Here is a 24,644-nt window from a genome sequence, read left to right on the forward strand (position 1 = left end):
TTACACATACATTATCATAATTCAAGGTTAAAATTAGAACTGTTTTATGTTTTTCTTCAATAATACACATTGTTGGTGTTGTTAAAATAGGTTTTAATAACTGTCACTGAAAAATAAATGAATTACGTAAAAATGTGAACAAGTAAGAAACTAAATTAAAAATGTTCTAACGTCATTCTAAAAAAAAATTATTAATCAGTATTTAATTTAGGTACGACTTTTCGACCACACTGTATATTTTTACGTGTAGCGGAATAATAGTGTAAAGTACTGTATTATAATTAAAATTTATGCTTTTCTTAAATTATTCAACATTTTTAGATATTTAGATAAATTTTTTTAAAACTTGGTTGAACATTTGAACATTGAAAAATTGTTTTTCTGGATATCTAAATATATTATTTGGAAGATGTAAATGCCAATTCTCGAAAAGTTGTTCGAAGTAACATTTGTCTTGAAAAAATGATGAGAAAAGTGATCAATAAAAACGTAAATATCGAAGTAGTGGAGAGTACGCCCTCTGAGTTCAAAATAAATTTTTACTTGGATACGGAATATTGCGATTATTATCAACTATTGAAATAAACTAAACAAAATTTAGCTAAATCTTAATATGTCTATCTAAAGAATCTGCGGTTTTAGTATATACCATTAATATTACGACGCCCAGTAGAAACGTAGGTAGGCAAGACCTTCGTCTTCGAGATATAGGATGTTAAATTTGGGGTTAGACAGATTATTTTTTCTAAATGTAAGAATGTTATCTTTACACAAAAACGATTGAATGATGATTAACTAGCTAGGATATAAAAAATTAGATTTTAGTATATAACCCCTTGATCAAAAAGTTTCCGGAAGGTCCACTGTAGCGCACTTATTGTTCTGATTTGAGTTATTTTTTTTTTGTTAAGTTGGTACATTTGTTGATGACATTCACAGAGGTAGCGGAGGAGTTCAATATTGCCTATGGAGACATTTTGGTTAATGATTTGTTTTTCCGTCGTGTACCGACAAAGTTGGTGTCAAAAGACCTTAATTTTATGAAAAAAACAGGCCTAACAGTAAATACAGAGTATTATTTGGGCGTAATGAGACGTTTGCGATAAGAAATTCGTCGAAAGAGACCCAAAACTGTGGGCAGAAAACTCGCGGATTTTTCAAAATGATAAGTTACCTTCACACAATGCAAAAATACATGAAATCAGATGATTTGGCTCTCGGTGACTTTTTTCTGTTCCATCGAGTCAAAAAACTTCTACGAGAAACCCGTTTTAATAGAGAGGAAGTAATGGAAAAATCGCAGGATGCATCCATGGACATACCGAAAACCCAATATAAAAAATGTTTCGAGTATTGGATCAAGCGCTAGCGTAAGTGTGTTGCAGTCAATGGGGATTACTTGATAGCGACAATGTAGATTAAAATGAATCAACTTGTATTTTTAATTTTCTGATTAAATTCCGGTAACTTTTTGATCAAGGTGAAAGAAAAAGAAATAGAACATGACTAAAAAAAAACAAAAACACCTACACCAACTCTAGGAATAATCACTTTCACTGACGAAAAAGGAACACGTCGTTTCACTTTTCATTAGAAAGTTACGTGGAAAAAGTGATGACTTCAAAAGAGAAGCGTGACAGCGGTGGGCCTTCTATAGGTCTAACTAAAATAAAATTGAGATTGCAAATATCAATTTTTAAGCCATAATGATTATTATTTTGCCAATGAACAGGAACTATTATATAAAACATATTGTTTGTCGACTATACATCAACGGACGGAGGCCTTGCAGACTAACTTTTTGTATTTAAATAGTTACCCTTAACGGCATGTATAGCAAAAATTCCAAATATGCGTATTTTACCATGATTCGAATGGGTCACGCGGTATTTAGGTAGGGCCAGTGACACGAAGAATCACGACAATAAAAGCAACGTGAAGACATCAAGGATGAGTGAATGGTGCAAATAGAGTGAGCGTCGTAAACAAGCGAACATCGAACTTACGTGCTCTCCGATGGTACCAGCTGTTCGCCCACCAAACGTTCCGGAACAGGTGGTGGTGGGTAGGGTTGCATCAACGGCTGGGTGTGGTACAAACCGGGCATCAGTTCGTCGCTAGTGTCCAGCTGGAAAGGACATTGCATGCCGGTCGAGCAAACTTGCGTGGACTCCGGTTTGGATCGAGCGTCGCAGAGAGAGCTTGGCTGATCGTCGGAGTCCCTACATTCGACGCCTCTGACTTGAACTCCCTCGCCGCAGGACACGGAACACTAGAAAAGAGATTCGTCGAGGGTTCGTTGCTTTGCGCAGTATTTGATAATTTACCCCCGACCATTTCGTAGTGAACCACGTGGGGCAGTCTGCGTTGTTGCAAGGTTCCTGATGCCACGGTTTTTGACCGGCACATTCCGAATCGTCGACCTAAAATACAAATGGTGGCGATCGGTAACTTTGCCGAGTTGAATCCAATCTCGAACAATGGCCTCTTTTTTTACGTACCTATTATACCGGGCATTCCAGTTATAGCTAGAGTCCATTATCTCATTGGTTTCAGAAGTTATGAGAAAATGGTACATACCACAGGAGCAAAGATTGCTAGGATGCACAATTTAAAATTATTTAAAAGCATACACGGTGGCTCAAAAAAGAACGGCGAATGAAACATACATTTAAAATATAAAATAAAACATTATTTGAATATTTTGTTTTGAATTCCTTTTAAAATTCTTCAACTTTTTAATTTTAAATAATACATATCAACAACAACCTAATAGTTTCTATAATATTTTAATTTTAAAAAAATTACGATAGCGCCATTATTTTTAAAAGTAGATTACTCATATTTATCATTAACGTTATTTGAAGATGACGTAAAAAATATATACAACAGAATTTGAATTGTATGTCATAGGATGTTCAAAATAAACGAATATATTTGGATTATTTTAAATTGAAATAGCTCGATTTTCTTAAATGACACACCGTATTATATTATATTTTTTCTGAAAGATTTTACAAAAATCAAAAATTTTTGTTAAGATTTTTATATTTTTAATACTTAAATTTCATTAATTTACTTTTGTTTCTGTCTAAGACTATTGCTATTGCTGGCAAAGGTGGATACATTGGATATTCCCTCTATGATGTGACTTAACACTACTGGATTTCCTTTTGTGGGGATGTGTTAAAGATCGTGTTTATCTGAATCCCATACAATATCAGAAGATATAGAAAATAGAATTCGGGACGCGTGCAGGAGAATAGCACCGGTTATGCTAAGGAAAGTCCAAGAAAATATACGAAATGTACTAAAAATGTTTATGCAAGTAGAAGGGCGTATTTTTGAACATTTATTGCGCAATAATAAAAATAAGATAAGTTAATTTGAAGTAATTGCTATTTATTATTATGTACAGGGTGGCAAAAAAAGCATTATTTTCGTGAAAATAAAGATGGAAAAAGGTTTAAAAAGTTAATAAGCAACCCAACAATGATGGTTTAAACATAACCTGAATTGTGAAGATGATCGCCAATAAGTTCGAAACGAATCCTGACAGACCCATACATGAGTACGTTATAGGAATATATCGTTGAATTTGCCTTTGAAAGGACTACCCAAAAATGCAATAAAATGTAGGATGTTCTATTTAAAATAATGTTACTTTGTTTTACCACCCTGTATATACAAAAGTGACAATTGGGAAAAAAATTAAGGTCATTTTAATAGAAACAATTTTTGTATTTAATTTTTTTTGTAACCCCCGTAGGTTTCGAGATAAGGTATAGGCCCCTCCTAAAAAGGCCTCCCTGTACTTTGAATTTAAAATTTAGTGGTTATTTTTACCAAAATTGTTAATAAATATTTGTTGCCTTATCTATGGCTAAAACAAAGTTCTTTCTCCTGTTCATTTTTTAATCTTAACAGAGCTCTGTCGGCTAACAGTTTTGTCATGACCGATCAATACAGCAGTAGTATTAGACAGAAAGATGGGTCTATATTAGAAAAGTTAAAATAAATCTCATAGTATTAAAAATAGGTATTCGACATTCTCAATAAAAGTTGTAGGTTTTTGTAAGATCTTCCAGAAAAACTAATAATAATATATAGCGTATCATTTAAGAAAATTTGGAATTTTTTATTTAAAATGATCCAAATATATTCGTTTATTTTGAACGCGCCGAAGCATATAAATCAAATTCCGTTGCATATATCTTTTATGTCATTATCGAATAACGCTAATATCAAATATGAGTGATCAAAAATTTTTAAATAAAAAAGTTGAAGTATTTCAAAACGACTTAAAAAAAAAATTAAAAACAGGCTGTTCCATTTGAAAAAATGTGTGTTTTTTTCGTCGTGCTTTCTTGGGTATACTTTAAAATAATTTTAAATTGTGCATCCCAACCATTCTCGCATAACTTTTGAAACCAATGAGATAATGAAGTTTACTCGGTCGTCACCGTGTACAGAATTCTAAATCATAAATTTTCTGACTTGAACAAAAGTTGATAATTACGGATAACGGGAGTTTGTTATTCATAATTTATTTTTAATACTATAAATAGGATGTTTGGAGAAGTTAATATCATGTGTAGAGTTTTAAATATATAGGCAAAAACGGAGTCAAAAGTCTCTAGAAAGTTTAATTACCATTATCAATTTTACAATATATAGATTCTCGTAGGTAAAAACAAACTCCTAAGCCAACTTGTACAATTTTGTTACATTTTTCCACTAATAAATGAAGAAAATTGAAAATGTGGACGCCTTGTATCTAACAAACTACCAACTGAGGCAAATCGATTTATTTGTATTCTCAGAATTTGTAGTAGAATTGAGTAGAGATATCTTTTAGATTCTTGGTAGCGTAGATAATTAGTGAAACTTTTACATCTGTGAGTTTTATGAACCGAAACGCACGAAGCGTTGTTCAAGTTAAAAGAAAAACTTCCAGATTTGATACATCTCTGTTTATGTATATTATACCACGTGTCTGGCACGAATCGGTTCTGTGATTTAGCAAAAGAAAGTTGATATCCAATCAATTGGTTAGAAGAAGACGCCCGAGAATGAGGACTTTCCGAATCTCTTAATAAAACCCATATGAAAATGACGATTTGCTATCGTCGCTTGTTTAAAGCGTCTTATAACTTGTACAGCTGCCTGTACGTATCCGCGAGATGCTGTTCGGAACTTCTGCCGCGCCTTTGGAGGAAAATTACGACAATTAAGCAAATTTTATCATGTCCTCGCGGCGGCAGGCGTCCTCGCCTGAATTATTCATGCGAAATGCAAATTGCTAAAATGGAAGTTGTGTTTCCTTACATATTTCTAACCTATCTTGTAAATTTTCGGTGAAATTTACAAGATATATTGCGTAACTACTATTTGTCCGCGTACAACGCCCTAAGCGAAAATAGCAAGAACCTGCAGATTCCAATGTCAATAAATGTTAGAGGAGATACAACCTCTAACCAACATCTAATGGGGGAGCCTCTTAAACCGTCAGATTCTAATACCAGACCTATCACATCAATGCAGAATAGTCCAGCACACACAGGCTAGCCTATCATAAACGGCAGGCCTTATACCTTCAATAAACCGAGCAATAAACCAATAAAAAGTCGATTTACAAACGTTTATCAGTACAGGGATGTATTTTTATTTTGAGAAGCATCGATACCATAGAAAATTCTAAATCATTTGCGCTTACGCTCTATCTCGTGAGAAATTTATACTTATACAACATTGTGGTACTTCGACTTCGATTTACTATTTGCCAGAACTTAGGGACACCAAGTATTTTTAATATGGAAAATCACCTAGATACTTTTGCGGAAGGAACGATAGAACAGTTTCATAGTCAGGATGAAGCAACTGAAAATTAAGCTTTTCCTTTACCTAACATTCCATCTTCCCAATTAACTTTTGCACCCGAATTGAAATAATTTGGACAATTATCAAAATCCTGAACTCCTTTAGTTACTACATTTTCTTGATTGAATGATGTTGTTGGTATATGAAGTATCAACCTTTTCAAGAAAATTGTGTAGAGCACAAATTCGTAAGTATGTAAAATCTGTTCATAGCTATAAGAAAGTGACTAACTGATACGAATTAAGGAAAGGCCCGGGCAAGCTGGAAGAATGAAATATGGCCGAACAGGTCCGTACTTTGCTTAGATTTTAATTATTTGGGGTTTTGTTAGGAAAGATACTAAACAATATTAATAAAATTACAAATTATTTTTATCACGTACTTAAATTACTTAAAATTATTCACATAATATATCACTATCACTATCGCTGTCATCGCCTGTTCTAATTATTATTTGTTTTATATTATTTGCAATATGGATATACGTTAGTTCTGCTTTTTCTATATGTTTAACAGAATTTGCCCAACTTTGTGGAGGGATGTTATAAGTTTGAGGATATTGGAGTTAACACGGAAAAAACATTGTTACGACGAATGGCAGATTTCAGTTGGTGCCAAACATGTTCAATGGAATTAAATAATACAGTGGTAAGGTGGAAGCCTTAAAACTGTATGCCCTAGATTTTTTGCATAATTATCACACACGTATTCCTTTTGTAGGTTCAAGCTTTGTAGAACCTCAATTAATTGCTTTTTGGTATAATCTTCGTGAAAATAAATGTCGTTATTATACATGTAGTTTTGGATTGTTGCTTTTGTGTCACATGAGGAAGGGGTTTTAGTCAACTGTCTACTGTAATAACTTGCATTGTCCATTACAATGTCGCTATTAGGAGGAATGTTTGGAACTAGTTTGTTTTTAAACCAACTTTCAAATAAATCAGCGGTGGTGTCTTCATGATAATCCAGAGAAGAATCTTTAAAATTTTTCGCAGACAGAGAAAGTCCATTTGGAATCCAACCATCTTTACCTTTTTTTGATGACGCGTTTGTTTTACTCTTATCAGTTGAGTCAACCCAACCCTTTTCCGGGGTATCATAAGTTTCATCCAAGTCATCCTAATTTTTTCTAGATATTCCAGTCGCCATTTCCGAATTCTAAAAGATTCCATTAAAACTTGCCTTTTGTCAATTTTTTTAAATCTAAAACCCATGTGTTGAATGTACTTCCATAAGGTAGTTCTGCCACATTTAACACCGGTTTCATCTTTTTCAAGCCTCCTAATTAAGATATCTAATGTAGGCACGCTTTGTTCCTCGTATAACTGGTAAATTTTACGCCGTATTATATTTTGATCACTTTCATCTACACTCGAGAAAATGTCAGCATCGCTTCTTTTTTTCCTCGCTGAAATGGGATTATTCACAATTTTCCACACAGTCGATGTTGTAATTTTCGTCAATGTGACCGTTTCTTCTAAAGATGCTTACTTGCTGGCACCACGTTCAATGAGAGTCAAATAAATATTGTTTATTACTTCCTTAGTCTCAATGGAATAGTGTTTTCTACATTTTGGCGGGAGCATCTCCTGAGATACACTAGACTCGCACATATGTTGCATAATTCGCACACGATTCAACACACGATGTATTACACACGAAACAAGAATGATTACTAATAAACTTAAACTTTGCAGACCAAAGAATATTAAACACAGGTAGGTGTAAAATTATTTTCTATTACGGACCACAATTTTACCTGAATTTAAATTCCGAAACTTTAGGTAATAATCTGGTAGCATTGTATGTTAATGACCACCCTTGGATAATCCCATTCAAAAGCAATTAGTCACTTTCTTATATCTATGAACAGACCATAGCATATATTATCATATCCATCATATGTATTTTAGTATGAAGAATTCTAAAACGTGGCGCCATTTGACTAAAAGCGTTGCCTGCCACATTTCTGACACGTGAGGATCTGTAGTTTTTTTATAAGAATAATTTCTTTGTGGATATGGTTTTAAAAAAAATTCCTGTAAAAAAAATTCCAAAACAAGATTATGTTCTGATTCAGTATTGTTTGGCATCTAATATACTAAGATATAAATGCGCAAGAGGTAATTATGTTGCTCGAGTCTTTTTCCAAAAGGGAAATACGACAAAATGTAATATGAAACGAATATTTTAAACTATTTTTTTCTTTTTGTATCATATGTTTTGAAAAAAAAAATACAAGTAGGCTATAGTTTAGTAGACGTGTAACCTTAGTACATATCATTTGAGATGGTCATGATTCAGTGTTACCAACTTTATAAATGAAAGAGTGTCGAAAATAGTTTCTAAATCGTATTGTCCATCAAGGATTATTAAACCAATTAACCAACATAACAGATATAACACATCAAACATCAACACCACCTGTACTCTTTTCACTGGTTAGTGCAACTTCATCAATTTCCTCTCAGCAAACTGGTATACTATTATTAAGTGAGCTATTTAGGTTTAAGTTTTGTTATCAGAAAAAAAAATAGTTTATTTTTCAATAAGGCAATATTTAGTATTACTTTAAATACTTTTGTTTTGAAACCTTGTGTATAAATTTTTTAGATAATTTTTCATAAATATGGCGCAGATATTCCAGTCTTCAATTGCACGAACTGTAGCTAAGTATCTTAATACAGGTATTAGCAGTTCTTCAGTGCTCATGCTTTCTCGCATTCATGTAATCGTTTCAGAAATCATTGGAGACGCCAAATCCAACAAAATGCGAAATGATTCTTAATCCATTTTCCACATAGTTCGTGAAATCCAATGGAAAATTATCACGGAGCTCATACAAAAGAGACAAATCTGTTGCGGTCCAGCCATGTTTTTACCCACCACCTTCTTCGTCTCCTATGCGGAATATCGAGATACATAGCCAACCATAAAGCTACTTTTCTGACATATAAGCCTATATCATTTTTTTAATGGAACACTCTGTTTATTATATCTGTATTATAGAATATCTTATTCCGATTCCAATAATGTAACACACCTTATATTTTAGTCAACTAGGCAAAAATAAAAATTTTTATTATAGTTTTTATAGTTTGACCGCAACGGCAATAATGATTTCTAAATTAAAGTACAACAAAAACACTAAAAATGACAAGACACACTAAAGTAAAAAATTCTTTAACTCTTCTAAATACTGCTGTATGTGAGCACCATATTCCTGAACACATTTCTCATACATTCTAGTTGAAAATCCTTTAAAGTTAAGTCGGTGCTGTTGGCTGGCCATGCATAGTTCCGCCGCTCCCTATGCAACCCATGGGATATTCTATTTTAATAAAATTTTGCACAACATTGTGAGGAGGGGCATCGTCTTGCTGCCATATTCAGCGTTGATATATTTAGGGGAAAATCTTGTATAAATTATTATATTTGGTGCTCTAAGTGTTGCAAATAATGATCTCCAGTTAACTTTTAATTTCTTAATATCGGACCCAAAATATGCCTACCTATGACACCACACCATACATTAATCGATTATTACCCCTGAGTTTTTATTTTGTGTATTTGTCCATAGATGTTAAATGAAAATTATTATCGTATCATATATATCAATATGTCTATTTAAAATATCCAAACGAAAGTGCACTTAGTTTTTTCATTTTACGAAATTTAAATGCATTATATTTATATTCTTTCAAAACTGAGGATTCTAGTAATAGAGGAAAGTGGATAATGCTTCATAGAATCCTAATATGTTTGCCTTATTTTCTTCGTTTAAAACAGTATGATTCCGGCATACCTTTTTAGCATTTAATACGTTACCGTTTTCTGCAAATTTCTTTGCCGGCCTTTGAAATGTCTGTTTTGATGGAGCTCGGCGCTCCGGATAAAGCCTAATATACTGTCGAAGAGCTGCGGTGGCACTTTTATTATACAGAAGGTATACTTGAAGCATAACACTCCTTTAACGGATGCGAAATTCGCGAAAAACCATTTTAACAATAATGACTTGGACAATAATTGTGAGTTCCCCATATTTGCCAATTAGTCAAAAAGGAGTAGACCAAAATATAAATATAAATAAAATATAATATAATATAACTGTAAAACATAATATCACAGAAAATTGATAAGGTTTTGTTTTATACGTAACTTGGAAAAAAATGTAGCTACTAACCCTTCATTTTGCTTTTTTAGCAACAATGCAACAAGTGCAATGCTCCACCACAGGATCCGCACGGCACTGCAGGGCGAAACGGAGGACAGCAACGAACAAAAAAAATACTGTCATTTGAAAATATGCTGTAAGGAAATCGCTTTACGAAGACATTTATATAATATTGATATTTTTATCTTGATTATCCGACAAATACACATACTGTTTCTAAGTAATAAAATTTTAAAATACTGCTTGAAAAGGCATCAGTCAACATCTACTATAAAAAGAAAAATATCGATTTTATACTCTGGCTCGACGGAAGATTGGTTAGAAGGTAGTGTCGAACGCTTTACTACTTTATGCAAAAAACGTTAAAAACTGGTAATGACAAATGAACTTTTGAAAAATTGGGTAAAAAAATTCTTCTTTTAAATATCCCATCAGGCAGCGCAATAATTTGTTCTAATGCTAGTTATCACAGTATTTTAGCTAAAAAAGTACCAACGACCAGCAGCAAAAAAGAAGTATAGTAATAGTTCTTTAGTCAGCACGACCTTTATTTTGGAGATATTTAGATAAAAAACAACCAGTTAAAGTTTGACGAACCAAATCGCATGATTTCGTAAATGAGGTCATCAAAAAATCACCCCTTAGATTAACATCTTATCATTGCGATTTGATTCCTACAGAAATAATATGGGACGAATTAAAAAAAAAACAAGAAATACTAAAAGGATATCGAAATTCCATTGTCTTTATTTTTAACTTACACAACGTTTCGGACAGTTGTCTCGCTAACCGTTATCAAGTGTAAATTAAACTTAATTCTAAGGCTACACCGTTTATATACTAGGCGACGGCGCTCATCCATGACGAAGTCGGGTGTAGTCAAGCGTGAAGTTGTTCAACTAGAACACCTTATTAGAGGTTGCCAAATTGTTGGTATATCTACGCCTGGATTGCGGAAGATGTTTTCATTGTCTCTAATGAAAACTGCTTCTTTAAATTTGCGCTTTCTCCAATGCTGCTCGCTGTGAACAACCCGCGCTCTGGACCATTGGATGTTGTGTTGTTTGGTCCACACATGTTCTGCGATACCTGATTTTTGCGTTTCACCCTCCATTGTATGTTTCTTATGTTCTTCAACTCTTATTTTTAGACGTCGTTTAGTTTCGCCAATATATGACTCTCCGCATTCACATGGTATCTGGTAGATACACTATTTCTCTTGAGTCGACGTTTCAGGCTTTGTTTTTGTGAGTATACTTCTTAATGTTGATCCATATTTAATTCGCCTAATCTTTTCTGATATTCTTTTCACGTATGGGATCATCAAGAGAGAAACAGTATCTACCTCACATGGTTCTGGTGTTGTTTCCCGCTTACAGTTTGTTATTATTTTGTTTATAGATTTTTCGGAGTAACCGTTCTGAAGCAAACCCTTTTAAATATTATTCAATTCGGCATCGAGAGATGCTTGGTCGCTACATATTGTGATTGCTCTTTTGCACTGTGTTTTAATTATCTCTAGTTTGGTTGCTTCTGAATGATTTGACTCACAATTTAGATACTGGCCTGTGTGGGTATGTTTCTTATGTTTCTTATGTTCTTCAACTTTTATTTTTAGACGTAGTTTAGTTTCGCCAATATATGACTCTCCGCATTCACATGGTATCTGGTAGATACACTATTTCTCTTGAGTCGACGTTTCAGGCTTTGTTTTTGTGAGTATACTTCTTAATGTTGATCCATATTCAATTCGCCTAATCTTTTCTAATATTCCTTTCACGTATGGGATCATCAAGAGAGAAACAGTATCTACCTCACATGGTTCTGGTGTTGTTTCCCGTTTACAGTTTGTTATTATTTTGTTTATAGATTTTTCGGAGTAACCGTTCTGAAGCAAATCCTTTTTAATACTATTCAATTCGGCATCGAGAGATGCTTGGTCGCTACATATTGTGATTGCTCTTTTGCACTGTGTTTTAATTATCCCTAGTTTGGTTGCTTCTGAATGGTTAGACTCACAATTTAGATACTGTCCTGTGTGGGTAGGTTTCCTATATAAAGACGTGTTAATAGAACCATTATTTCTACTTACTAGGACGTTTAGAAACGTCTAAAAGTTCGAAATCGTTTTAGTATTTCTACTGAATCAGTGTCTACCACCTTCAAGCAAACCTTAAAAAAAAAACAAAGTTAGACGCAATAATATAAACCCAAAAATGTTCACCCATGTAATTGATATAATGAATACTCAGTGTGAATGAATACCAGAGAGCAGTTGGAGAGGATGTGCTAGATTACACACGTAGTACCGCGACGAGCGACGCGACTGAAATTAAGTCACAGTTGCAAACACATCCACACATAGTGCAGCGCTTGTCTCAGCGTCAAGCGCCGCGAAAAAGCTGAATTCTTGGCGCTTGTGGCGCTGAGCGGTCACACGCGCAAAAAATCAAAATCTCAGCAAAAGTGCGTAATTAACTGCGAGTCGAATTGCTGCTTTGAAATGATATATTCAGAACAAATCATATTGTCGGTTTTTAGCAGGCATGCTTTGTGGAATGGAATGACAATGGAAGTTCGAAACTATTGACCAGTACATTTGGTGGTCAAGGGCCTACGAAACTATTCCCTGCATCCGGTCAATAAATTTCGCCAGCCTAAAAGTCGACCTTCAACGATTTTTGAATACCTGAAGATGACTACTAATAAATTTGAATATATTTCAAATGGTTTGGAGCTCCATTTAAGGCAAAACTGGATCAACTTCAACCTAAGATATGATCACCCATCTAATATCTGTTTTGCATATCATTATCGAATGCGTCGAAAGGCACTCATAACAGTTACACAATATGCTAAACATAATTATGCCGACAAATCTAGATGGAATATAAGAGGTGGGGACTCCTAACCAACCAAATTTTATTCGCTATGTTTTCAAAGATTATTTCAACGCATTTTCAGTTCAATTTGATGGTTTTCCTTAGGTCAGAAGGTCAGGATGCGTATTGTTTGACTTTTTTTTTTGGTTTGTGCCTGACTAATAAAATGTTTATAATTACCTGACATATTGCATTCTTCCGCCACTCCTGAACTCAATTTATCAATGGCATAATGATTTCTCCGGTTGGGATGGCGTGCATTCCATAGAGCACGGCTGTTAAAAACCGACAATATGATTTGTTCTGAATACATCATTTTAAAGCAACATTTCGACTAGCAGTTAATGACACACTTTTGCTGGGCTTTTGCTATTTTGCGGCGCTTGACGCACAGCAAGTCTCGTCGTTTGACGCTGAGAAAAACGCTGCACTATGGACGCATATGTGACTGTGACTTAATGTGATTATGTTTGACCCAAAGTCATATACTCGAAGAAAAAAATAATTAAAGAAAAGCTTGGGACAACTATCAATTATATCGTTTGATGATAGTGATTCAAACCATTCTGACTATAGCATTATTATCGTGTGTCGGATTATGACGTAGTAGGCACCATCTGAACACACTGAACTTGCGTTGAGCCCAAGAAGTAAAATAAGATAGCAATAAGAGTCCCTATAAGAAGTTTTTGTGGAGAAGAAATTGAACAACACTGTTCTGTTGTGATTTTTCATTTTCTTGAATTATTATTATTATTTTGCTGCGTCGGGTTGACTTAATATGCACCTTCGATGCAAATTACGAATGAGTTCTCCTTATTTCAACATTCTTAAAACAAAATTACTTTTTTATCTTTACAGAAAAATTACTCTTAACATATCAATACACAATTTGAATCTGCGTGGAAGACACCGACTAGTTATACCCCGTCACCGCAAAGAATTATTTAAAAGATCATATTCCTAAAATATAGCCATTTGCATTAACTCTATTACTAATTTTAATATTAATCAGTCCAATTCAACGTTTAGGAATAATTTCAAAAAGCAGTTGTTACGTACGCACTAATATTAAGCTCTTCTACAAAACATGTGCCCCTTTCCTTTCCTTCCCCCTCCATTTCTTCTCTTTGCTTTTCTTTAAAATTATGTGTATCTACGCTTGGCGCTTTCAAATAAATTCTATGAAATTTTTTATTATTATATTTTCGCTGTTAAATTGAGGCCTGATCAGTATCTAGAACTTCTAGATGGCTGCCCTAACAAGGCCTATTGTTGACCATTATTTCACTTATTTAAATTTCGTTATGTAATTATTTATATGGAACTTTGATGGTTATAACAATAAATGTATTATTATTATTATTATTTTGATATTAATATTAAAATTTTCATTCTCTCAACTGTTCGTGTTTTTCTTTCAATTTTCACCTTTCGTCCTCAGTAGTTATCCGTTTAATTTTTCAATAAAACTTGGCAACAAGAATTTAATTTATTTTCGATGGCCGGAGCCCTTAAATCACGGCCCGTTCCCTTATGGACACCGTTAATTGAAAAGTTTCTACTTTATTTGGCAACGATTCGAGTGAACTTTATTCGACCGCCCGTTCGACGGAAAATAATTGATATTTGATTTAACCGTTACAATACAAAATCGCTCTGTAGACTTGTCCAACGCTCAGGTCATTACGGCCGGGTCGCGTCCCAATTTTTCCTCCTTTCCTTATTTTTGCACGTTTTACGAAAATTTGCGTCGTCAAGCTGGAATTATCGTCAATTTTTATGTTTTTTTTTTAATTTAGTAAATTTGAACATATAAGCATGTGAAAAATTAATGTGAAAACTATGACACAAGATGGGTCTGGATGCTTGCAGGTTTTTACATCATACAGAGTGAACTATAGCTATCAGATAATATAGTGGCCCTGCTACGGTAAAAATTGATGCGCCGCACCAAACTGCATTTGTTGCCATTTTCTTTCTAAACAACGATTTCCACACACTTAACTCGTTTTTTCAACACATTCAAGGAGATCTAGGCATATTTTTTTCATAGTTGCTTCATAAGTTATTGGCATACACAGGGCTGTATATCTCGTGTTATGTGAAAATATTGGCATATTTATTATCCCATTTTTGCGCCCCATTTCCATCAATACAGAGCATGGAACCATATTTAAATAGTTAAGTTTATACCTGCGAAGCTTTTGCAATTGTAAAAATTAATAATCTAATAATAAATTAGCGTCTTTTTTATTATTTCATTTTTGTGAAAAAAAATATCTGAAAAAGTATAGGGCTTGTAGTCTTTAGATTTCGATAACCACATCACACATCATGAGACTGTTTGGTCTAGCATAGGAGAATGAGAGAATGATTAAAATCATTAAGAGGACGAATAGAAGACAGCTTGTTTTTTACCAAAAATAATTTCATATAACGCGCAACTTTAACTTTTCCGCAGCGGTAGGTATAGGGTGGCTTATTTGTTATGGGATGATACCTTATATCAAAATCTGGAAAAAATATCAAAAAAGCTTAAACACAAAATTTGTGTGGATTCACTTTTGCTTTTTAAATATTACATTTCTATATATGCGAGTTTGAGCGATTTTTGGGTTCATTTTAAAAAGGAAACTTCATATGAACATATGTCTTAAACGTCTTAACTTTGGAGATACAGAGTGGCATAATTTTCAAAAATAAAACGATTTTTTTTAATATCTGTAATACCATTTGAGATATTTTAATGAAATGACATACATGTACTATGCATCAAGAGGCATTATTTAGTGTATCGCAAATTTTTAAAAATACACCAGTGGTGGGCGTACGGAATTTCACCTGTCTGTTTTTGGGTGACATTATAATTTAATTAAAATTATTAAATTAAGAATTATTCCTACAATCTCCAATGATTTCTAAAAATGTAACATCTTGATTTTTTAAATCCGATGTATTTTTAAGTGTGACGGACTAAAAAAAATTAAAGGATCAAATCTGCTCATAATTGAATGGAAATGTTATTATTTCTTTTAAGAAAATCAGTGTTAGATATCAACTAGTGTAATTAAAAAGAAATAGAAGACTGCTCTTTTCACTTTTACAGTTTTAATGAAATAACATAACATCCTAACATCAAGATAATAATAAAAGATTCTTAATTAAATTTATTTTATTTATTTAAGTTTAAGTATTTTAATAAAACAGATAGACTTAAGTAAGAAATAATAATCGAAATAATTAAAATGCATACTGTCATGTTAACGATATTGTTAAGACCATGCAGGGGAGAGGTTTTTATTTTTTTCTGTAGAACTGATTGGGGATTGTAAGAATATTTTTTATTTTAGGAGAAATCAGTGGCGTACCAACAAAGCCTGCCAAAATTAACATGTGAAATTCCGTAAGCCCACCACTGGTATATTTTGCATATTTTATATTTATGTATTTTATATTTGTAATTGTGGTACACTGAATAATGGTACTACAGATATTTAAAAAAATATTTTTGAAAACTTTACCACCTCGTATCTTAAAAGTTAAGTTAGGACATAAGTTTTTTTTGAACTTTTATTTTTAAAATCGACCCAAAAATCGCCCCCCTAACTATTGACATTCAACTAGAAAACATACTTTATATGGGCATTTTTGAATTCCTTAGAAATGTCTAGAATTATTTTATATATAATAACCTATACCTAAGTTGTATCGTTTCTGGCATATTTTCAATTTTACGTCGAAACTAAAAATAATAAAAATTTGAATGAATTTGAAAATCATTATTTTCAAATGAAATTTCAAGATTATAATTTTACCATATTGGACATTAAATAATTGCCACTTTCTATAACGTTTCTTAATTCCTAAGTTGTGATTTCAAAGTTTTTTCGTTAAAATTTTTAATGACAACTAAAATAAACCCTCTTCTATAAGGAAAACAGCCCCGAATCTACCGGGTGTTTCATGGTTGATGGCATGTTAGAAATTTACCTTAGTTCTATAAGCGGCGATGCTCTATCGCTCTAAAATATTTTTTTAAATATAATTTTAACTCTGCGACGTTGCCGGTTCTTCGAAAAAGTAGCATCAGTAATGAAATTTTAAATAGGACAACATGTATATTATTGCATTTTTCGATCCGCTAATAATGATGATGATTTTTTTTAATAATGCGCTCCTATACCTATCATTAGTGGCTTTAGAGAAATTAAGGAAGTGTGTTTCTTAATATCGAAATTCGTTCAATAACATACAGGGCTAAAAAAGTGTTATCACAAATTCTAATGCAAAATTAAATTTCTTTTCGAATAATGTATCATGCCCCCATACCTAAATCGTTTAAATTTTAAAAGTAATTTTTTCTGAAAAATGAAAAATGAAATATTCAATATTCATTTTAGGCTAAATAATTCATTTTCAATTTGACAGTTTAATAAAGATTTACTCATTATTGATTGTGGTGCAAATTTTGTCTATAAAATCGGTTGAAAATGCTGTTTTAATGAATTTTTTTATTATGCATGGACAATGTAGTCACATTACAGACAGGACATTCAGAAAATTTAATGAAAATGATGATGGTTCGAAACTAAGGGTTCTCATTTCCTATACCAAAAAGTGTTACTTCAAACGAAGAAAAAAAAGATGCCAAAACATTTGACATATTGCAAGGCCATATCAGCAAGACGGTTCACCTCCTCACAATGTTGCGCAAGTTAAAAATTGTCTTAACTTGGAATGTTAAAGGGAACGGCAGAACTTTGGATTGACCAGCCCCACAGCCCCGACTTAACTTCAATGGATTTTCTCTTTTGGGGACACAAAAATCATATGCACAGGACTCCTTGTAAGAAGAAGAAGGATTTCACAGGCAATCAATCAGTTAAGAGACAAGGACAAGGAAATGTTAATGAATGCAAGACATTAGAGGGTATGAGAAATGTGTTCAGGAAAATGGTGGTCACATACAGCAGGTTTTAGAATAGTTAAAGATTTTTTTACATTAGTGTGTCTTGTCATTTTTAGTGTTTTTGTTCAACTTTAATTTATAAATAATTATTGTTGTTGCAGTCAGTCACGGCACTCCTTTAAATTATATAAAAATTTGCTACTTTTGCCGATTTTTTAAAAACGGGTGGACTAAAATATAAAGTGTGTTACATCATTGTAATCGGAATAAGATATTCTATTAAATATATGTATAACATACAGGGTGTTCCATTTAAAAAAGTATGATGTAGGCTTATATGTCAGAAAATTGATAGTGTTTGGGAGAAATGCTTGCTTATTAACCCTACATTTTGTTTTTTTGTTTACCTTATCTCTAAAACCAAAAAAGTTACAGCCAATTAAAATTTTATCAAGATATAAATTGAACGAACGGTACGTTGGTACAAAAATTATCGCAGTTATCGAGACACGCAATAAACTTTCCTTATTGAAGTTTAGCGATATCGGTTCAAAAGTTCACACTCTGACGTCACCAAATGCTCGCAATTCCGCAACCCTTTCTATCCGTATGCCTACCGGGATCTGCTTCTACGTTTCCAATTAGCCTTAATCGAGCTGACGACGTTTAAAAAGCGTCTGAAAACGGGGTGAGGCAGGATGGCTTACCCTAATTTTAGTGTTGTTCGTTTCCTCCACGCAATGAACTTGTCTAAGTTTGGAGCCTCCGCCGCAGCTCACGGAACACGGCCCCCAATCGCCCGCATACCACCTGAAAAAGGAATTAGTGGGGGGATTAAAGCGAAAAGTGTGTACGGCAAAAAGGGGGCGGCGGGGGGAGATAGCAACCCACGTGCGGGTTAGCGACGATCCCTTCCGTTTGCGAGTCGTGTTTTGCGGCATACACCGTTACATGAAAAGGGGCTATTTTAATAGGTATTTGCTTGGTAGTTATCTCTGTCAGGAAAATAGAAGGGTTTTGGTTAGTCTCACCGTGGGTTCGGGATTTCGCAACCTTACGACGTTTTTCTTTGCTATATTTTTCCCAACTATTTGAGAATGGATGGTATTCCGTAAGCCCCAAAGCAGCGGGGGTGCAAATCAAAATAAAATAATTTTTGAAACATCAAGATATTAAATGTTGAATCAGCGTACTGGAGTTCTAGTTAATTCCTTATTAGGATGAGCGTAATTTCAGAATGGGACACTATTAGGAAGTCACGGTTATTCATATTTAATAAATCATTTTCCTTTATATAGATTTTTTTTCACCACATTAGTAAAAATTACAAATTGAAAATTAAAATTACAAAAATCAACAAACAGGACAGTCTAAAATGAATACGCACAAAACAGACCACAAAATGGAAACACGCCACCCATGCTCATCGAAGATATAAACTGGTTGCTTAGGCAACGGCATCGGCAGACCGCTGCCCAGCAATAGCAATGGTTACATCTTATTATATTCCCCTATAATAATCTCTGCAACAATTTTTTTAGTATTTTTACCAACGAATTGGGTTCAAACAAATACCAAATTCCAATTTATGATATTCCAAAAGGCTGCTGGTTATAATAATTTGACATGGTTGTTTCAAAAGGTGTTCAAATTTTTTAAATTTTCCTTTCAATATTGACGCCACCAACTCTACTCCCCACAGTGTCGGCCTAAAATGGCAGCTTCATTCAATACTCGTCTTATTCCGATACTTTGTTTGGGATACTGTAATTACGGTCCCATTCGATTTGATTGATTTGTAACACTGATATTTTAACGTTAGTTCAAATTTCAAATTTAAGTAAAAGAACTGACATTATACTTGAGACTTAATATGCCAATAAGCATGCATTGAATTGAATTGAATTGAATTTTATGTCGAAACTAAAAATAATCCAAATTTGAATAAATTTGAAAATCATTATAATTTTATTATATCGGACATTATAAAAATTGTAACGTCAACGTCTTCAAAAAATACAAAACAACCGTTGTAGGTTGTTTTGTATTTTTTGTATATTTGCGCTCCGCTAGTGTCAAATAAAATGGTGAGTCAAATGCCGTTTACCGCACTTGTTGCATGATCTACTATTAATAGTATAAACGTTCCTTTGCCTTTTCATCTTTAAAACTGTTTCTAAAGATCATTAAAGGCGGGTTATTAGATAAATAAAGTGCTGATTGGGTTTTTCATCTTTTAATTAATCACAGAATTATTTCTGTAATTACTTACTTTCTTTTTCTTTTGTTTATAGTTTATTTTTCTTTATTACGAGGTCTTTGTTATAAATTGTATTGTCAAAAAGGTGTATAATATATAGATTAATTGTGTTGGGCTAATCTTGAGTAGCTGACATAGTAAGTTAGACTTCGCCTTTTGAAATTTTACTATTGTATTCTGTGTATTATGTATATTATGTATCTCAAGTTTCAATAAAGACTATTATTATTAATAATAATCATAATAATAATAACTATAATAATAATAATTATTATTATCGGATGGTCACGACATATGTCACTATGCGTTTGTATATGTGCCTTTTTGCAAAAACATATCCAAAAGTAATGGTAGTAGAAAAATGTACCCTCAACACATGCTTCGCTACGCTCCGTTCTTGCTTAAACAAACTAGTGTGCTTTATAAAATTTGTTACATAAAACCTAGCAACATAAAACAGTTTTCTTGATAATCAGGTAAAAGCGCCACAATCCCAAAAATTTGGCTCAATATAAAAAAGATAAAATTAGAAATTTTCAAGGATTATTTATAACCCGCACAGTTTTCTTACTATATTATATTGCACAAAAAAGAGAATTAGCGGCATGGAATACTTAAAATTGAAAACTTTGTTTTTTTTTTCTTTGTTTGTTAACAATAAGGTCATTCATAATGCGAATTGGTGGTATAAATAAATTGGCTATGCGTTACAATGACAATCACATATTAACAATTATGAGTTGATTAATAATACAAAAGTTATTTTCTATTATAGCTCTTAAGGTTATTAAGAAAATTAAAAAAATAATTTAAATAATTTATATATGTTAATTTAATTATGAATGGCAAATAAAAAAGTTTTAAAATAAAGGAAGAATTAAATTAAAATGGACACTGTGGAAACAGGTTAAATAATCTTTGTTTTTAAATGTTCCAATGATATTTACTTGATATTACCCTTCATCTACTGAGTTTTAAATACACTGCTGTAAATTTAAGTATCATAAGGAATAAATACAAATAAATAAATAAAATTTTAAAACAGCAATTTGCTCTCCGTCTTAGTATTACGATCCTATAAAGCCTATATTTTATTCGACTATAACCGACACCCGGATATACACGGGGTGAAAATTTAAGCCCGCTCACACATGTGTAACGCTGTCGTAAAACCTCTTTGCTGAATTAATTAATTCCGAAGTTTTAAGTGGGCTTTGTTTTCGAAACCGAAATGGAACTACCGAGATTAACTCGGGTTGAAATAACATCGTAAAGAAAACCGCAATACGAACCTACCCCATTAAAATTTATGTTATTTATGTTTCCAGTTGACTTTTTTGAAGTTTAATATGAATTGTCTCACAATTAAGTTAAGATATCAAAATTTTCCTTCATAATAACTTTGGCCTCTAACATTTTCATGCCGGACGGATCTATTATAATAAATAAATTATAGAGAACGAGAATCATAACCTTAGTTTTTAGAGGATAGAAATTCAACAGCATCAAGTGGAAACAAATAACATTATTGGCTACAACCACTCTAACTCGATTCAGGCAATAGGTTTTTTATGTTGACTAAAAATTTTGAAGCATTATATGACGGCTACCAATATGAAATATTTTTAAGAAAATGATACGTCCATTAATGTAATGATGAGTGACAAAGTTAATCTCTTATTTTTTTTGTTGGTTGTGGTGGTAATGATTTTTTTCACTGTGTGACAAATAAAACGATGTACTATACGATCTGGAAACCCATAGGAGATACGACAAAAAGTTACTTACAAAAGTTTCTTGGACTCTGATTTAGATTTAGATCTGTATGTTGCGACATTTTTTGAATCTTTGGTTAAAATAAAGCTTACTTTCTTAAGAAATTCCTATTTGAATTTTGCATAGTTTAGGCAGAAATTGAGATTATGTGTTTTTTTTTATATTTTGATTGCTCCCTATAAAATTGTGTTGTGACGCTACTGATCCAGTTATTGCAACGAAAATTTAACCACAGACTAAGGAGGGGATGCACTACCACTACTCAATCACTTTGACAGATGCGCCTCAATTTATACAGGGTATCCTAAATAGGTGGTGCCGTTTTGGCGAATTCAATTAACACAATCTCAAGATTTTCAAAGGGGATACCATATATTTTTATTTAGATATCATTTCTAGTATAAAAAATTAGATAGGTTTGCAATTTATGTTATATTTAAGTTTTACTTATTTTTTGGGATATGTGTGAAAACACCCGCATAAATTCTCATAACCTCAAATTCTGCTTAAAATGTGGCAAAATTCGAAAAGGAATTTCTTTATTTTTTATTTACTTATTTTAACCAAGGATTCAAAAAATGTCGAACTATACAGGGTGTTCCATTTAAAATAATAAAGGGGGGGGGGCGCACTTTTGGGACACCCTCTATCAACAAAATTATAATATTTTTAATCTACAGGAGAGTTCAAGAATTTGTTTTACTGTTTCACTGTTTTTCGTATCTCCTATGGGTTTCCAGATGGTATAGTGGATCGTTTTATTTGGCACATGGTGTACGTTAATCTTTATTATGTCTATGCAAAGGTGTAAAGTAACAAAAAAGACGTAATTTTGTGTGATCGTTGTTGAGAAAGTGAACTTGCTGACGTTTCGCCAATCATCCTGTTGGCTTCTTCAGAGTTTAAGACTTATACTTTATCCTGCTAATATATTGTTTAAGGGGGCGGGGTTTGGATGACTGAGTCCTATATTTGTGAAAGGTAAAGACAACCAAACAATCTTAAGCGCGACTCAGGTCTTTAGCTATTACCAATATGGGAAAATATAAACAGTACAGTACAGTGTAGAATTCGAGCCAGTTTCAGTTAAGCTCTGAAGAAGCCAACATGACGATTGGCAAAACATCAGCAAGTTTGATTCATCAATAACTGACTCAGGAGGAATCCAGAAGATTTGTAAATAAAACTTTATTACGTATGAGAAGTACTACAGAATAACTCAACGAATATCTAAGTCACTTTCAAGTTGTGATTTCATTCCAAAATTCTTTCCTTTACCGAAGCATTATGTTCGTATATACAGAAATTTAATTGTAAAAAATTATTCTTTATCGTCTAAGTAACTGTCATTCCATCATAGCGTTGTAATTAAAGGGTTGCCCCACAGAGGTCATTTACAATAATTTATTCGGTAATAAATACATAAAATAAGATACGTAGATATGTAAATTATTGGTTTTAAGTTGTATTTTAGGTCTTACCTACAGGTTTATAAATATTTGCAACTGGTATATTTTGTCAAATAAACAGATCAAATATTTTTAGGCCTAGACACAAACATATATTTTTTTTTAAATGTGTCCTTAAGTCAGAAAAAAATAAAGTAAGCCATTTTATTTTTTAATAATATTTGATATATTTATTTCTATTTAAATTAAAAATAAAATATTACACAGCACTTGTCACTTCTTGGCACCCAAATTAGTAATTGGCGAGAAGGTAATGGAGCAGTATTAGAAACAAATGCACGACAAATATGTTTTTCTACTCCCGTTTGTAAAATATCTAATTACACACCGATCTAGCGTGCAGTAAGCGTCACTTTACCACGTCAGTTTCGTTTCCCAAAAATCCGAGCCACTTCGGACATTTCCGGGAATTTACCACACGGATTTGGGAGCAATCGGATGTGTTCGGAGATATTTCCCACGCTTTGAATTTTGACTTTTGTCAATTCTTACCGTCATGTCAGTGAATGTATTTGTGTTTTTTTGCGAAAATGTACCCAAATACTAGGTCGTAGAAAAAGTATAGTATGCAACACGTTCGTCAAACTTTTTAATTCACTCGATTATTAAAAACTTGCCTCCCTCGTGTCAATAAAACTCGTGAGTCAAATACCGTTTATCGCACTTGTTGCGGTTAGGCTATTTTGCAAGAAATTTTGACCCACCATTTATAAATGCTCCTCCTACACTTCACCAAAACTTAAACTACCATAAAGTAAACAAAAATTTTGACACATGACGTTCTCGATCCTTCTAGATCCTTCTGTACTGACTCGTTTCCGAAAAATTAGTTCAATTTCGAAAAACAATCGGGTCCCGTTTTAAACTTATTAAAATCGATGCGCTGCTGCGGGAATGCCAAAATTCCGCTATCTTCTTCGGCTATTCGGGCGAAGTGGAGTCTCGGGGATTGTCTAATCGGGAGGTTGCCTAACTTTGGCAGTTAGCTGGGATTAAAGCCTCATGTAGACCGTCGTAACTCTGTTAAGTGGAACGAACTCCGATTTGACTCAGTCAGATTCGGTCGGACATTTCCGGAACTTTTTAAAGACCGAATCTGATTTCACAATTTTCTTAATCGTTTAATTTTATTTGCAATTTGAGGGACCGAAGGAGAGACAGAGGAAAGCGGGAGCGGCAGAGATACGGAATTCCTCGTGTCGAATAAAATGGCGATTCTTTGCAAATAAATATGCTACTAAGCTCGCTGCCTGAACAATCGAACTATATTTTTAAAAAATGCGTAGGTTGT

General features: G+C 33.1%; 1 protein-coding gene across 4 annotated transcripts in view; it reads right to left on the bottom strand.

Annotated features, from left to right (window-relative positions):
* The window catches only part of LOC132708277 (protein madd-4), a 535,295-nt gene that overhangs the window by 25,554 nt on the left and 485,097 nt on the right, over nt 1-24,644 (bottom strand). For all 4 annotated transcript variants that reach the window (XM_060680501.1, XM_060680499.1, XM_060680500.1 and 1 more), the window contains exons 10-12: nt 18,556-18,658; nt 2,328-2,423; nt 2,007-2,272 (exon numbers count right to left, since the gene is read on the bottom strand). In XM_060680501.1, coding sequence (XP_060536484.1) covers nt 2,007-2,272; nt 2,328-2,423; nt 18,556-18,658 — 465 coding nt within the window. The remainder of the gene's footprint in view (nt 1-2,006; nt 2,273-2,327; nt 2,424-18,555; nt 18,659-24,644) is intronic.

The sequence above is a fragment of the Cylas formicarius genome, unplaced genomic scaffold, assembly GCF_029955315.1.
Source record: "Cylas formicarius isolate icCylForm1 unplaced genomic scaffold, icCylForm1.1 PGA_scaffold_10__41_contigs__length_53128322, whole genome shotgun sequence".
Lineage (NCBI taxonomy): Eukaryota > Metazoa > Arthropoda > Insecta > Coleoptera > Brentidae > Cylas > Cylas formicarius.